Source organism: Balearica regulorum, chromosome 2 (genome assembly GCF_011004875.1).
Source record: "Balearica regulorum gibbericeps isolate bBalReg1 chromosome 2, bBalReg1.pri, whole genome shotgun sequence".
In the NCBI taxonomy this organism is placed as follows: Eukaryota; Metazoa; Chordata; class Aves; order Gruiformes; family Gruidae; genus Balearica; species Balearica regulorum.
The window spans coordinates 66323416-66340287 of NC_046185.1; the positions used below are offsets into that span (position 1 = coordinate 66323416).

Consider the following 16872-nt stretch of genomic DNA (forward strand, 5'->3'; position numbering starts at 1 on the left):
AGTCAGCGCTCCTTACAGCACGGCGCGGGCACGGGAAGGGGAGGCAAAAGGAAAAGGAGTTTTCTCAAGCTGTCTTAATTGTGCTCTGGAGTAAAGGGATTAAACCTGTAAGTAATTTTGGAAAAAAAAAAAGATAAAAAAAGGTGTACCTTAGCAAATTTACAAAAATGGACCGAACTGGATTTCGTTGAAGCTTTCAGAAGCGTTCACTTTTAATAAATTCTTATATAATATTAACAAATAATATTAATAAATAGCATATTATTTAATAAACATTTCTATAATACTATTGTATTTTTCTACTAATTGCAGTTTACAGCCAGTTTTTCATACTGTGACCCTCTACCCATGCATGCGCCTATTTTAGCCTAATCAGTGAGCTGTCCAGAAACTGATCATTCCCCAGATCAGAGCAGGTAAAAATTGTTTATATTAATTTACAAAAGACTGGATATTTAACTCAAATTGGATTTCTCTTAAGCAAAACAGTTGTATTTTAAAAATCTGTTCATCATTACATTTGAAGTCATGGAAACATATGTTAAAACCTGAACAAAATAAATGAAATTAAAATATCTTATTCAGGTTTGCCGATGGAATTTTTTAAAGAAGCAAACTGATTAACTGAAAAAAAGCAGCAGAAACCAAATTTTGTTGAAGTAGTTTGAAAAGAACTTTTGCTACAATAGCCTCTTTGGAGGTATAAAGAGCGTATTGCCTCATAATAGCGTATTCATCTTGTTTACTGCAATAACTGTTTAATGTAAGGTTGAAAAAGCAGGCAGGAACAGAACAGCAGAAAAGCAGCTCTTCTTACGGGTGGATAAAAAAAAAAAAAAAAAAGGAGAAGCAGTGATCTACCTCTTCTAAATTCTTGTAGGATAGAAGAAATAGAAACAACATTAGCTCCACTCCCCAAATACAGTAATTTGTGTCCTCAGTACACTTGTTAGCTTCAAAGACAGGGTAGATGAGAAGAGGATTGTGTATTCATGGGGTAGTGGAAAAATGGAAGTCCCCTTAGCCCTGCTGGTAAATCAACCCCTTTCTTACACTTTGAAAAATGTAGCTTTATTCTTTATGAATCCAGCATCGGTTACCAGCTTTTATCTCACCCCAAAATATGTATTTTTTGTTCATTTTCATTGAATTCCCATTCCGGTTACACACAGCTTGGTAAGCATTATTAGTTTGAAGAGTCTTTATTAATATAAAAGAGATGGTAATGAAGCGTACACACTCCCTGAAGGAAGCATTAAAATAAAAGACAAATGAGTTTAATCTGTACTTCTTAAATGAACCTCACAAATACAAGAAGTACCAAATTTAAAGTTAAGACTAAAATTAAATTGCTTATTGATTGCCAATTGCTGAGAACTTACTTTTTCTTAGGAAACCCAAACAAACTAAAAATTTGAAAGAAAAATTAAGACAGATCTTTCCTTCTCTGTGGTTGTGATTCTGAATTCAACCACATCACCACGTGCCTGAAACGTGTAAGAGCACTGCCGGGGCTCTTTCCCGACCCAGGAGGTAACGCAAACAGCAGGGTCCCTTTCCGAGGGTCAGCTGGAGGACAGGTGGGCTGGAATCACATCCCACCTGAAGTCCCTGCTAATGCTCCCAGCCATGCGAGTAATACCAGTATTTCCCCCCTTGGAGGGGAAATGACTAGACCGGTTCTTCAGCTACTGATAGAACTCCACTCCAGTGAACTGGCCTTCTTGCTCCAGATGTTGAACCACTAAACCATATGGATCCAGCTGTTGGATTTCAAGGTCCATCTTTAAATGGAAACATCCCAAAAGGGATGTTCAGCCCCTGAGCACCCCGGGGATGCTGTGTCTCCACAGCTCGGCCTTGGCCATCACAGCAGGAAAGCGAAGCCGCTGCATTGCTCATGCTAAGATAAAAAGAGAAGATCAAGTTCATACAAACATTTCCTTTCTCAGCTCTCTAGACTTTATTTTTCCAGTTTAACTTAAAGCAAACCTTCCAAACACAGTGTAAGCCCAGAACATGTGGCAAATGTTCATTTCAGATCCATTTTCCAATAAGCTGGAGCTAGTTTGTAGCTGGGGCATATGCTTTGATCCTCCTACTTGGAGTCACATGAAAAGTAAATTAAGTTCTTTTTTTTGCCCCTAAATTCACGGGTATTCCCCGTCACTGCCATTGACACCTGCCCAGCAGGTCTGGAGAAGGGGAGATGGGTGATCTGTCACGTCTGCTAGGACTTTATGCTCCTTCCTTAGATGCGCAGATGATCCTAGGAGATGTCGAGCGGTAGAAAACTGGTTTCACAGGTCTCTGCCTCGTCCTCAGCTTCTTTACATCCTGACTGATGTTTTGGGCAGGACCGTGTAGGAAAAAATAGCACTCTCAGCGACTACAAGAAATTGACTGAAAGAAAAAGGCCTATTAGAATTATAAAGGTCCTTGGTAAAAGATGGAAAGAAAATAGTTCCTTCGAGATTCTCAAATTAATAACCTACCTAATTAATAAGGGCTGCTAGCAGAGGGAGGCAGCCCACTGATTTATTTCAAGGAGGGAGCGGCACAAACTCTCCTCCCAAACCTGATGAGACCTGATGTGGCCTCAAATTAACGACTTGCAGCACCTCCCCGATCCCAACGCTCTTTATGAACAACCAGCGCTGCCCGGGCAGTTCGCGCGGGTCTCCGCGGCACACAACGGGCACCTCCGAGCCCCCCTGCGCTGGGGGGGCACCCGGCGCATCACGGTCCGGCTGGTGCTCGGGGTGCACGTGCTGCATCGTTAAAGATTTCGGCAGCGGGACCACTCACCTCCTGTGAAACCGGGCAGGTGCACACGCCTGCCAAGCGCCGGGGCCTAACCCCTCCCCAGAATAAAGCCGGTTTATTTCGCGCCTGCACCGCTGCCACAGCCTTTCGGGGCAATAGCACAAAGCGGCGTCCGAGCGGACCCTGCAGCCCCGGCTTATCGCCCGTCCTCGGGGGGACGCGCACGCCAGGCCGGTCCCGCACCGCCCTGGCTGCCCGCACAGGAGGCAATTCCCGCAGCAACTCCCGCGCCGCGGCTGCCCCCGGCCCCGCCGCTCCCCCTCAGCCGCGCAGCGGGCACACGCACGCGGCCGGACCGGAGTCCCGCGCTCGTCGAGGGGGCGGGGCGCCGCCCGGCGGGGCGGGACCAAGCGGTGGGGGTGGGCGTGGCCATGGGCGTGGCCTGCCGGCCCAGGCACCCGCCTGCCGCCAGCCGCGGGGGCGCGGCTGTTGGGATCCGGAGCGCGAGCCTAGCGGAGCGGCCGCTCTCATTGGCGCGCCGGGACAAAGTGGCCGGAGCGGAGCGGTAGCGGGGTGCCGCGTGCCGCCTGCCGCGCGCGGGGCTATCGGCTCGCGGGGGCGTCCCGGGGGCGCGCGGCCCGCGGCGGGCGGGAGGGAGGGAGGCGGCGGCGGCGGCGAGAAGGCAGCGGGGCCGGGAAGATGAACCGGAGTTTCAACAAATCTCAGACTCTGCGGTATCTGGAGTGCAGCGCGGTGGAAGTGAAGAGTAAGGTGAGGAGAGCGCGGCGCGGCCTCGACCGGCGGCGGCCGGGTGCGTCCCTGCCCCGCCCGCTCCCGGTGGCTCTCCCGAAAATGAATGGAGTCCGCCCGCGGCACCCGGCACCCCCCGTGTTGCCTCCCCGCCCGGTGCTGCAGGAGCCGTGCCCCAGCCGCAGCCCGGAGAGCGGTGACGGGCTGGCGGCAGTTCGCGGAGAGGCGGGATCATCGCTCCGGGCGCAGCTCCCGGCCTCGCCCCCGGCGAGCCGCCCCTGCCCGGCGTGAGGCGGCGGTGGCGGCGGCGCGACCCTTCCTCGCCCACCCCCGGGGCGGCGGCGGCGGCGGGGCCGGGGCGGGCGGGCGCCGGCGGTCCCGCGGCCGTCGCTCCCGCTCGATCTTTTGTTTCGCCGCGGGGACTTCGGCGCTAACTTTCTGGGGCAGCTCGGAAAGCGCCGGTCCCCTCGCCTGGCGGGAGGGCTGGGGCTCGGGCCGGGGGCGCCGGTGGGCGGGTGGGAGGCCGGAGGCGGTGCCGCCCCCGGGGCGCTCCTGCCCCCCTCCCACCCCCCCCGCAGCCGCGGGAGCATGCCGACCGGGTGCTTCGGCCATCTCCCGGGTGGTGGGTCGGGTCCCCCGGCGCGGTTTGGCAAGAGGAGGGGGAGGACTGGGAGGGAGAAGGGCCGGCTCCCCCCGGCCGGGGCTGGCAGCGCCGAAATCCTGCTGTAGATCCGAGTCGGAGAAGCCGGAGCGAGGCCTGCGGGGAGCTTCACCCTCCCGTGGCTGTTTTACCAGGTGTTACCTGGGGGTGCTGGCCCCGCCATGAGCCAGCCAGCTTTCGCACGCCTGTATTGTTGGGGAAGGAGTTGTGATCTGCAGGGCTGTCATGTGCAGAAATAGCTGTCTGCCGGAGCTCGGCTTCGTGAAATGATGATATCAGTTGGCTGTGTGTATAGTTGGTCTTGCTGAGCTGTCTTCAAGAGGCTCTGGTCGCTCTGCGTTGAATCAGCACATCAAAATTTTGCCTGCCACCTCTGTGTGCAAAAATAAGTAGTATTTAAGGAAAACTGAGAAATCTCCCTGAAAGTCCGTGTTTTATATACATATGACAGAAAAGGTGTAGGCAATGCATAGGTTGAAAAGAGTACGGAGTAAGGTTAGCATGCCCTGGGATTGCACACAGCCCTGATCACCTGTTTAAATGGTATTTGAGGCGATATCTTTGAGACTTTGTGCTCAGTGCTCCCCGTTTTTGTCCCTTGCTGCTGTTAGTATTTGCATTTAGATCAAACAGCCTCGAGCAACGCATAGACCTGAGGATGGTGGAATGGCTTCAGAACTAGCTTAATGTACAAGGGACTCTCCAATCCTTTCTAAATGAAATACAGCCCTCAACCTACATTTCCGAACCTCCTGTTGCCGCTTGAAGGGGCTCAGCTGGCCTGGAAAATTCCATCCTGCTTCCATTGTGGGAAAGTTTTGGTTTAGTTTGTACTGGTTCTAAGGTGTAACCCACCCACAACAGTCATTGTGGGCCCCAAATGCTCCAGACCCTGTTTTCTAGTTACTGAGTTATACCCCATGCGCTGTATGAGCTTCAAACTAAAACCTTGGCCACGGAGAAGAAATTTTTTTAAGCTTCATCCTTTCTCTTCTGCTTTAATATTGCCATAGCTTGAGTTTGTTCTATTAACAATTAGAAAGCAACTTTATAATGAACACCTCATAGCCTCCTTTACAGCCGCAGGAATCCTGTAAGTGAATCCTACATAGTTGTATAGACGAAGAGTGATTTAGGGAGGTTGTAAGTGCAGGAATGACTGCAGACTTTGGGAGAGAAGGAAAATAAACTTGTGTGGGTGGGATGGGTTTACTGGAGGTCTTCCGTAGCTCAGAGTTGTCACTGGTGATGGCCTAGAAGTTACTTTAGAGAACTGTACTGCATTGCAAGGAAACTTGAAATAGAGGCTAAATTCAGAATATCCTGCTGAGGGCCTGCATCCAGTGAGGATCCGTTAACGTGCAGCGTGGGTCAGTGGAAGCTGTGCTGTTGAATTTCCTGGTGCTGGTGGGGTTGTACTGTTAATGTGACTTGTGCACAGTAACATCTAGACTGTTTATGCAGCAGGCTGTCGCAGGTTGTTGACAAACGGAGGTTAGTACTGACATTGCAATAGTGTTTTCTTTTGTCTGTAAAGCTCGTAGGTTCCCTCTCACGGAGTTACTCTTCAATAGTTAGAAGTAGATCCAGTGAAAAGCTCTGGCCAATGGTACCTGGCAAGGTACTGTATAAAGACCTTATACCTCTTGTTAAAACATGGTAATCTTGTAGGGTGGGCTATGTTGCTGTCTCTCTTTGTCCATGTGGTTCACTGGGTTGTGAGCCACAACCCAGTGCGATTATCTAGAAGTACGGATTTTTATTTTTTTTTTTTAACTGGGTGGACTATCTAAGGCCGGGGAAACAAAAAGAGTCAATAATGCTGCTTTTGGTAGCTGTACATAGTCAGCCTTTTAAACATTTAGTTGCCTGTGTTTTGTAAGTATGAGGCCTGTCTGGACCTGCCTGAGAACTCGAAAGTTGAGTCTGAGAACTCATGATTTTGCAGCTATCGCCTGAGAGCGCAGGCTGCCAGGTGAGCGGAGGTGGGTGCAGCTCAGCCTCTGCGCCGAGGCATGCTGCTGGCCGGGGATCAAGGGATTCTCAGGTGGCTTTTCAAAGGCTGGGGAAGTGGCGGGCCGTGGGCAGGTGGAATCCCTTTTAGCAGAGGAGCCGGGTGTGAGAGAGCGTTGCTTTTACACAACAGCGTGAAATAGCTTTTCTCCTTCTCGGAAGATTGAGTTGGACATGGAGGAGCTCTGGAAAAAATAGCTGTGGGGAGTCGGATGGGTGATAGTCTGCAAATGGTGGGTTTTTGACAGGCCTGCCTCTGTTATGATAACCAGGTGGTTCCTTCCTTAAGGATAAACCACCATCCAGCTGGTGTGTTGCATTAGTCATGATTCAGAAATGGCTCCTGTGAAAACTGCCCAAGGTTTTCGTGGATTTTGTGAGTTCCTTTCCTTTTCTCAAGAAGAAAGTTCTTGCAAGTTGCTTTGTGCCTTTGATTATTGGAAGGGAAGAGTTTGTCAGATCCTTAGTACCATATTGGATAGGACATTTCTCTGGCAATCCCCAGGTATCCTTAAGTTTTAAGATTCCTGATGTGTGTCAGAGGATTATTTAAAAGAAAAAAAAGGGGGAGCGGGAGGAGGGAGCATCTTGGTGGCTGAACTCACTCCAGTTTTTCAACACCCTTCTTGTGCTGAAGGTCCAAAACCTACAGACGGTATTCCTCTTTCCTTGTCCAGTAGACACGTGAGCTTTGTGGTTGATGGGATTTCAGCTGCTCTAAACCAGCCTGTACCTTCCCTGGACCTAGCCTGACCCACCACCCCCACTGGGAACGTGGCCCAGAAGCGTGCTCCAGCTCCCGATGCTTGTGTCTGTGGATATTTTAATGCCTTGTGACTATGCGGTGGGAACATTCGCAGTGAGACGTTCTCTGGCTACATATCTTTGCAGAAGGATGAGCTTTGTGATGCTGTGTCATACCCCTTGGTGTACATCAGGTTGGTCTTTCTCTGGGCAAATGTGTGGTGCTGCAGAAGCCTCTCGGATCACAGTGTTGTGGCAAATAGTGAAGGGGAAAGCATCAGCACCTCTGTTTTCAGACTTGGCAATGATGGTAATTGCTGTATTCCTCTGCTTTAAGAAGTCCTCTTCCTTTGGGCTCCATGCTTCCTCCCTTCCTCTGTCTCGTCGCCCGAGAGCTGGCCTTGTAGTCAAAACACTTAAAAGCTTATTGCTAGATAGGAAAGCAGAAGGATAAAGAGAAATCTGCTTAGAAATTGGCACATGTCTTAGGAAAATATTAATTGAATTGTAATTACACCTTATCTGTCTTCTCCCGTCTTGCACGACAGAATACGTTAGAAGCTCAGTTCTTATCTAGGTGTTGTCTGTGTAGCTTAGGATTAATGTTTCAGCCCTTTTAGACAGGATCTGAAAACGCATTATCTTGCTGGCTTAAAACAACTGTGTATTCTCATGTGTCTAGTACTCGCTGGCTCCTTTCCCCCCTCGGGTGACAAGTCAAGTATCTGTCCCCTCTGAAGAAATTCCCTCTAATCTCTGACAAAGGTTTCCAGATGACCCTTTCTCTCCCTTTTCTCCCTTTTACCAAGAGCTCCAGTGCCTGTGATGTGTGGGGCTTTTTTTTTTGTTTGTTTTGTTAAGAATCCTGCCTGTGGCCATGAGATCCCAAACCTATTTTTCATTTTCTCTCCTTAGCTTTACAGAGAAGTTGCAGGCCTTTGTCCCCATGAGTGTAAGCCTACAGAAGAACAAATACTTTTAAAATGGGAATTCCTGCATTAATGGTGAGACTTCTCAAATAGGAGGGTAGCTATCAGCCCAAGTGTATATTTCTTTTCCAGTCACTTGGATATTCTGGATTAGTAGAGGTCTAAGATTGCCTCAGGCCTTTAAATGGTAGCCCTTTGAATTGTTTGTGAAAGTGTGGGGATTTTTTTTTCACTTTGAAAACTGACAGTTTTATGTTTCTGGCTTAAAAGCAGCAGAAAACTGTTTTTCTGCTACTATATGATTTCCTGCAAGCTGTATATACAAGTAAGAATTCATTTTCATGTTTTCAAAAGTGGCTAAATGCACTAGCAGTTCCCCTAAAAATAGTCCTTTGGAAAAAAACCCTTGTTGTTGCTGAACCCTCACAGACGATGGAACTTTTGATAATGGCTGAGGATTATAGAAGCGCAGCTACCTGACTCAAGTGCTGACTGTGACACTTCTGCCTTATTAATAGTGTCATGTCTTCTTGCATTACAAACTGATTTACAAATTAACAATAATGTGACTAACATCCTACTACTATAAACAAACCCATTAAGATAAATATAGCCAGTTAACTATAACCATATTTTTTTCTCTCTTCTCCCATCCTGTTTTGACTTTGTTCCAGTAAATGTTCATGTTCAGATGGATGCTGCAAATGGATTTTTAATAAATTTTCAATCATATTCTGATGTGTCCAAAGTATAGACATGGTACTGTTATGCTTCTCAAAAACAGAATGCATGTTTGGGATTGACTGGCTATGCTCTGTGCTGTTACAAAGCTGCTAGCAGGTAAGATGATATGTTTTGGTCTGGGGCAAGTGTAGAAGTTGGTGCTTCCGCAAGCCTGCCCAACTGCTAGAGTGATGGAATATTCGAACAGCTTGTGAGTGGTTTGTCCTGCTCGTGCGTCAGCTCCTCAGGAGGACTGTACCTGTGCATGGTACATAAAAATAGCTGGTTTAAAACTTTCACATCTTTTTTCCCTTCCTTCTCCTCCAAAGTTGTTGATACTGCTCAGACACCTTAGCAGAATTACACGTCCACGTGACTGTTTAGCTATTACAGTATATGTGCACACATTGTGTATTTGAAAGGTATAAACTATAACATCAAGCAGTGTTATAACTGTAGCAATAGCAGTAAGAGCAAACTTGCTTTTACCGCCCTCTGTAAAGAGATTTTAAAGCTCTGTTTCTTCTCCGTCTGGTGTTAACTGAGAGAGGTCTACCAATTGTATTTTCCAGTCTTCTGTACTTTGATTTCACTCTAACCCTGAAGCCTTCCAGGCCTTCTGAAGTTTTAAGAAATGTTTTCCATGTGTAGTGCACTTCAAAATCGATCAAAAAGCATCACTCTCTTTAAACCTACAGGATGCTAAAACAGACTTTATGCCTGCTTTAAGTTTTTAAGCAGTACTTTAGATTCTTCCAAGTTAAGGTCATACTTGTCATACCTAGAATAAAACTAAAATAAGTGCAATGAAAAGCCCTGTAACCAGCTGATTTAACTTCTGGTTTTGAGCTTCAAAACATATTTGATTATATGCAAACCAAATGTGGCACAGACTCAGAAAACCACAGTGCTTCCCCCTCTCAAATGAAGACAGTATGCCACAGCAACTTGAGACAATCTGCATTGTTGCAAAATGTGTCAAGAGAAAGAGACTGTAAATGTTGATCTTTTAAGAAATCTTGTCTCTGTTCCTTTCCCTCCCAGTTTGCTGAGCTTCTGACAGCAGGTATTGTGTTTATTCTGATAGGCTAAACAGCTTCTACTAAACTCCTGGTTCCTCTGTTATTACAAATCTTTGTTTTTCATAGTACGATGACTTTCTGAAGTGCGTCATACCTGGTAAACTTCTGTCTGTCTTTAAATGGTTGAGTGACTTGAGAGAAAGTGACCACAGCTTAACAAGTTACCGTGCAGCAGCTGAGCCGCAGCAGTTGGTCCTGTGCATGCTTGCTGCCCTTCAGAGGCCAAACTTTTCAGCTGAAAAGGAGTTGCGCAGACAAGTCATTTTGCGATAGTTCTGTTCGGGTGACAGCTGCAATAAGCACCAGCATGATGTGACTATCTCCTCTGACCTATGCTCTGGCACGATGTGAGCAGTAGCGCCTGTAGGAGATACAGGGAGGGCTGGGACACGTGCTTCACGGAGCATGGGATGGAGGAGGATGTGATCTGGTGGTAGGTCTCAGGTCCTGCTTAACAACAAAAGAAAAAGTCAAAATCTAGTTACTGAAAGGTGGTAGTTCCTCTGGCAATGTTGCCAAAGTTAGTATGCTGTTACAGTCTTGGGTACTAGTTGCGCTAACGGATGGGTCAATGTCCCAACCATACATTGACCAGAAGGCTAGGGCTGCTAACCTGTGTTTCAGCACCTCCCATACTCTTTTATTCTCGATCCTGCCTCCAGGTTCTCACCTTTGCTTGCATAACCATTTTTAGCCTAGTAACTTGGGAATTTCTGATCTGCTTAAAACTTTGTCCAGCCAGTCTGTCTTACGTGAATAGTCTTCTGAATTTTAGTCTCGCCACAGCGAAACAGTCCTAAAGGCCACTGAACAATGGACCTTTAATTTGCTGAGGTGCTCTTTAAAGTTGAAAAGTTGTTTACAGCCAAATAAGAAAGGAATGTCTCCCGTGTGAGGTTAAAATACCTGCAGAGGCTCTGTCTGGCAGGCTGCAGGACTAGCCACCTCCAAGGAGTTCTTCAGGGATGCAATTAATAGTGCTTTCCTCAGTACTCCCTTATCATTCCCTTTGTAAGAGACTTTGCGTGCACTTAATCTGAGCTTTTAGTAACCGAGAAACGCTCCTCCAAGGATTGCTTGCTTGCCCCTAATTACCTTTACAACACAGGCCAGAAGTTAAAGATGAAATATACCTTTGGAGACGTTCCCTCCCTCTAAGGGAAGGCAAAATCTCCCAGTGCAGAGGTAGTCCTGTTCCCATTGGAAATTCCTGAAGTTAATTGAGGCAGAAATGTCTGGGGCAGGGTGTGGTGCACCAGCCCCAGGGCCACCCGGCCTGGGGCCATCCCTCCTGCTTCCGCCCTGCACAGCTGTTCCCAGTCCCCGTCAGGTCTGGCTAGGTGTGTGAGTGTGCACGTCTGTGTGCATTGCATTACTTCTCTGCAGCTTTTGTTGGCCCTAAGCTCGTGGGGAAACCTCTGGCAGAAACTAAAAGGATCTTAAATAAGTTTGCAACCAGCCAGAGCCCTTACTGTTTACAGATGTCTTGTAACCACGCAGATATCTCTTAGTAAATGTTCAGAAAATGGTTTGCTCTTGCTAGAGACCTGTACTTTTCTGCAGAAAGGCAGTCTGCACTGATTTGTCTGCTGTTGGCAGTGTTGACCAGACCTCCTGAATCAGTGGTCCTTTGTCCCTCTGGGTGACATGGTGCCAAATGTTCCTTTCCCCCTTGTGCTGATGGTGACATGCCATGGATGCACGCATCCCGTGCTGGTTTTGTGCTAAGGCTGTGTGGTGCAATGCTGTGTATGGTGCTCAGTGTTCCCTTGAAAATACAGGACTGGCTTGGTCTACATCCTTTGCAAAAACAGACTGGTTTGTTCCCAGAGATGTAGAGGACTGGAAGAAAAAAGGAAGAGATTTGTTTTTGGAAAGGTAGACCAACCACCACTTAAGGCAAAGATTTATTTTAAAGGCTTTGCTGCAAATGATTGTTTCTTGAAGGAGAACAGCACTGTGGGTTTAAATATCAAGATCTGAGGCAGTGAGGAAAGCTGGCACTGTGTGCTGCTTGGAGGCAGCACTGAGAGAGATGGTAGGGAGAAAGCAGCTATGTGGGTGAACTGATAGGAGAGGAGCTACTGGAGCAGGGGTGGCAAAGAAAGGGATGATGAGGTCAGAAGAACAGGCTGGGAAAATAGCTCTTGTGGATAGCTATTTTCACAAACTACCACCAACTAAGAAATGGGTGGTAGTGAGGCAAAATAGTATTTAGGAAAGCTAGGGAAAAGTACAAAGCAGCAGTCAAGGCCAAGTCCAGCTGTGCAGATGAGTAGCTGAATGGTGTCTATGGATTTAAGATACTAGGCAGAAAAGATCTGGATAATTAACACTTCAATATATGCAGCTGCCTGGATGAAGGGTGGTACTGGGATTAGAGGTGCTGGGGAAGGCAGTGTAATGTTCTTGTGCCCAGTAATGAAGAAAGAAGATAGTTGAAGCAGGGAGAAGGGTAAGCTTAGCTTTAAGTTGCCCTTGAGCTGGCAGCTGAGCATCTGTGGAGAGATCAGTAAGAGATTGCGTGGGAGGTGTGTCTCACGAACAGAAGTTGATCTGAGAGTGATGGGGACAGAGAGAGAAGCTGAACTTGTCTTCTGAGTAGATCCAGAAGAAAGTGTTGTCATGGACTGAGCCTCACAGACTGCTGGAGAGGATTGGAGGGGTTGCAAAGGCTGTTTTTCAAATGAAAATCAGAGACATGAAGGATTGTGTCCAAGAAGCATGCAAAAGAAGTAGAAACACTGGGTTTCTTTTGGGGAGAGAAACTATTCTAAGAATTGAAGGTATTAAAGCATGGCAGTGTTTTTTTTTAATGGGGGAGTGAAAGAGGAGAATACAAGGGAGAAGGGTAGAAGTATGGCACAATGCCAATCAGGAAAAAAGTTTTGGGGGAGAAGGTAGTGAAATTGTCTGTGGTGGGGTTCCTATGAAGGGCAAATAGAAGAGAGGCTGTCTTGCTCTTGTGACTGTCTCTAGGAAGAAATAGCAAGGGGTGAGCAGAGGACTGAGCAGAACACAAAGTCCCACACTTTCCAGCAGCCTGACCATTGGGATGGAGCAGAGCTGCTTTGGGGCAGGCAGTTGAAGAGGAGAAGAGAGAACTTGTTGCAGAGAACATCTCCTTGGTTGGTGGCATCCTGCCACTAGCGACAACCACTATGTGACTGCAGAGGAATACGTGGCTGGGGGAGAAAAAGCGAACAGAGAAACACTGACATGAATGTGACAGCAGGGCCCAGGTGAAGTCAGCACAGAACCATTTACATTCAGTCTTCCCTCCTCTTTCTTGGCCTCTGCTCCTTCTCACTGATAAAGCAGGCCTTTAGGTCCTCCTCATTTTGAAAATTTCGCAGGTAAGCAGAAATTAGAGTCTATGCAAGGATGAGAGTGTTTGTTTTTCTTTCTGTTCCTGATTTTTACTTCGTGGGAGAAGTAGGTGGCTAACATAATTCATGTTTATTGCTAAATGTTGCTCTTTGATGTTTTCTTATTACAATAGCCTGACCTCAAAGCCAGCAATAAACTAGAGGGATGGCACCTCATAAACATAGGGCTTCATTTTTGACCCTGTAAACTTTTCAAAACTTAAAATTTAAAGGAAAAAAACCCCTAGGTCTCTCTTGCTTAGAAATAGCTCTTCCATTTCATTTCACAAAATAGCAGCCCTCCAAGTAAACAAACCTCAAAATCCTGCTCCCTCCTCTCCTCTGACCTCTCGCCCCCACTAGCCAGAAAAAAAAAGCAAAAAAAAAAAAAAGGCAATTGATTGCTTTTGGTCAGCCTGTGTAAGTTTTGGTCAACTAGCTGTGACTTTCTTCTTCTTTAACACAACTTTTATCAGAACACTTTGCTTTCTCTTTTTTGCTAATTTTTCATGGCATCTGTTTTTCCTCAGGGTTCCTGCTTAATGGGTTGATGATGCATTTTGTTGGGTGCTTTTTGTCGTCTAACTGCAGACAAGTATAGTGGCTGCCTGATACTTTGGAGGATCTTGGGATTTAGCTTAACTCTTAGTGAAACAAAATGTGCAGTTCTTTCTAGGTTGTTTTTTTTTTTAGTCATAATTAGCTCTGTCAGACTAAATTATTTTTTAAGTTCCCTTAGACCCTCCTGTCCTCTGACTTCTGCATAGTAGATGTAGTATTTGCATTAGATAAATAGGTCAGAATCATTTACTTCATTATGGAAAACTAATCTGCTTGTTAAAACTGTTAGTTTATCAAACAGTGTAATGCAGTATTGTTCTGGCACAGACTCTGCTGGCAGACACCACTCCTTGTGTCTCTTTCTGTGAAGGGATATACTAAAGATGAACTTTGTTTGTAGCTTAGAAAAGCAGATAGTCATCTTGGCTGTCTTTGCAAAGTTCTCAGAATTTGTAGTTTCTGGAAGATACACGGTGGATGTTATCTTGAAATTGTAGCTGAATACAATGCAGAGCACCATTCTCCAAGCTGTGTGGTACTGCAAAACCTATTATTACTGCGATACTCTCTATCAGCCTCATTAGGGATGATGAATGAACGGTCACTGCTGAAGCATTTTTTCTCCTCTTCTGAAAAGACCCGCTGACAATGGTTGCTGCCTGTGTATATGCACGGGGTGAATTAATCAGCTAAACTACTACTACAGTGATACTAACCTTTAAAAAAAAACCCAACAACAAACCACCATCCGCGTTGTCTGCTTAAATTGCTTTTGAAGAGACTCCTCCCTCCTTGCAGTCTTGTCTGCAGAATCACCTTCTAGCTGCCTTGCCTTAAAGGGCTGTGTCATGCAAAAAGCACAAGTGAAATCGCTTGCATTTGTTTATCGTTGTCCTGTTCCTAGGCAAAGGAAATTATCTCTTGGGCTTTCCTGAGGCTGAATGTGTGAACAAGTTCATTTGACTATACAGTGTTCACATCAGACCTCAGCGCCCCGAGTCTGCAATTTTGGGTGGACTGTTACCCACGTGTCACGCTCCGCTGATACAATCGCACCTAGTGTGCCCGTGGGGGTTAAGCTGGGAGGCCTTACCCTTTCACCAGCTGTCCTCCTCTCCTGTGGCAGCTTCAGCTGAACTTTGGGTCATACCAATGTGTAAATAACCATCCTTGCGTCTTTCCTCTCTCCTTTCCCATGCCACTCTCCCGTTGGGTGCAATGACCCAGCACAGGAGCTGGCCTGCGCCTGGGCGCGTGTCCAGCAGAGCAGGACCCATGGGCTCCCCCGGCAGACCGTGCAGGGCAGGGGTCCAGGTGGTTGTGTAGGATGGGTGTTGTACTGACTGGGGTGAAACTGCACAGCATCCACTTCCTTGCGAGTACCGTGCATGCTAATGGTCCTGAAGAAGTTGTCTATCCAGTAAATAAGTGGTTACTGGGATTGGCATCCAGATACACTGGTCTGGCGCTTTTTTGGCTAAAGGAATCCTGCATTCCTGTTCAGGTGTGCGGAGCAGGAGATGCAGACCTAAAGAAAGCCTGCAAAGATCTTGTTCCTGCCCCTTTAGTTTACCATGTAGGTGTTAAACTTGTCACTCGAAGGTGGTTACTTCCTGTTTGAATCTAGGAAAAAGAAAACTTTTAAGATACTTTTCAAATCATAGAATGGTTTGGGTTGGAAGGCACCTCAAAGATCATCTAGTTCCAACCCCCCTGCCATGGGCAGGGACACCTTCCACTAGACCACGTTGCCCAAAGCCTCATCCAACCTGGTCTTGAACACTTCCAGGGAGGGGGCCTCCACAACCTCCCTGGGCAACCTGTTCCAGTGCCTCACCACCCTCACATAAAGAATTTCTTTCTGACATCTAATCTAAATCGACCCTCCGTCAGCTTAAACCCACTACCCCTTGTCCTGTCACTACACTCCCTGATAAACAGTCCCTCTCCATCCTTCCTGTAGGCCCCTTCAGGTACTGGTAAGCCACAATTAGATCTCCCTGGAGCCGTCTCTTCTCCAGGCTGAACAACCCCAACTCTCTCAGCCTGTCCTCATAGGAGACGTGCTCCAGCCCTCTGATCAGCTTCGTGGCCCTCCTCTGGACTCTCTCCAACAGTTCCATGTCTCTCCTGTACTGGGGCCCCCAGAGCTGGACGCACTACTCCAGGTGGGGTCTCAGCAGAGTGGAGTGGAGGGGGAGAATCACCTCCCTCGACCTGCTGGTCACCCCTCTCTTGATGCAGCCCAGGACATGGTTGGCTTTCTGGGCTGTAAGCACACAGTGCCAGCTCATGTTGAGCTTCTCATCAATCAACACCCCCAAGTCCTTCTCCTCGGGGCTGCTTTCCATCCATTCCTCACCCAGGCTATAGCTGTGCTTGGGATTGCACCGACCCACGTGCAGGACCTTGCACTTGGCCTTGTTGAACTTCATGCGGTTCACATGGGCCCACCTCTCCAGCCTGTCAAGGTCCCTCTGGATGGCATCCCTTCCCTCCAGCGTGTCGACCCCACCACGCTGCTTGGTGTCGTCGGCAAACTTGCTGAGGGTGCACTCGATCCCACTGTCCATGTTGCCGACAAAGATGTTGAACAGTGCCGGTCCCAGTACCGGCCCCTGAGGAACGCCACACGTCACCATTCTCCACTTGGACATTGAGCCGTTGACCACAACTCTTTGAGTGTGACCATCCAGCCAATTCCTTATCCACCAAGTGGTCCATCCATCGAATCTATGTCTCTCCAATTTAGAGACAAGCATGTTGTGCGGGACAGTGTCAAATGCCTTGCACAAGTCCAGGTAGATGACATCAGCTGCCCTTCCCTTATCCACCAACGCTGTAACCCCATCATAGAAGGCCACCAAGTTTGTCAGGCATGATTTGCCCTTAGTGAAACCATGTTGGCTGTCACCAGTCACCTCCTTATTTTCCATGTGCCTGACCATAGTCTCCAGGAGGGTCTGCTCCATGATCTTGCCAGGCACAGAGGTGAGACTGACTGGCCCTTAGTTCCCTGGGTCTTCTTGTTTTACCCTTCTTAAAAATGGGGGTTATGTTCCCCCTCTTCCAGTCAGCAGGAACTTTGCCGGACTGCCAGGATTTCTCAGATACGATAGAGAGTGGCCTGGCCACTTCACCTGTCAGTTCTCTCAGGACCTGCGGATGCATCTCATTGGGTCCCGTGGACTTGTGCACCTTCAGGTTCCTTACATATTCTCGAACCTGATCTTCTCCTACAGTGGGCGGTTCTGCATTCTCCCAGTCCCTGCCTT

At 47.6% G+C, this 16872-nt stretch overlaps 1 protein-coding gene across 1 annotated transcript in view; it reads left to right on the plus strand.

Moving 5' to 3' along the window:
* The first annotated feature begins 3220 nt into the window (after positions 1-3220).
* Positions 3221-16872, plus strand: part of PARD6G (par-6 family cell polarity regulator gamma) — a 73091-nt gene continuing 59439 nt past the window's right edge. The window contains exon 1 of the mRNA XM_075744584.1: positions 3221-3537. Within this exon, the coding sequence (XP_075600699.1) occupies positions 3466-3537 (72 nt within the window). The 5' untranslated portion in view covers positions 3221-3465. The remainder of the gene's footprint in view (positions 3538-16872) is intronic.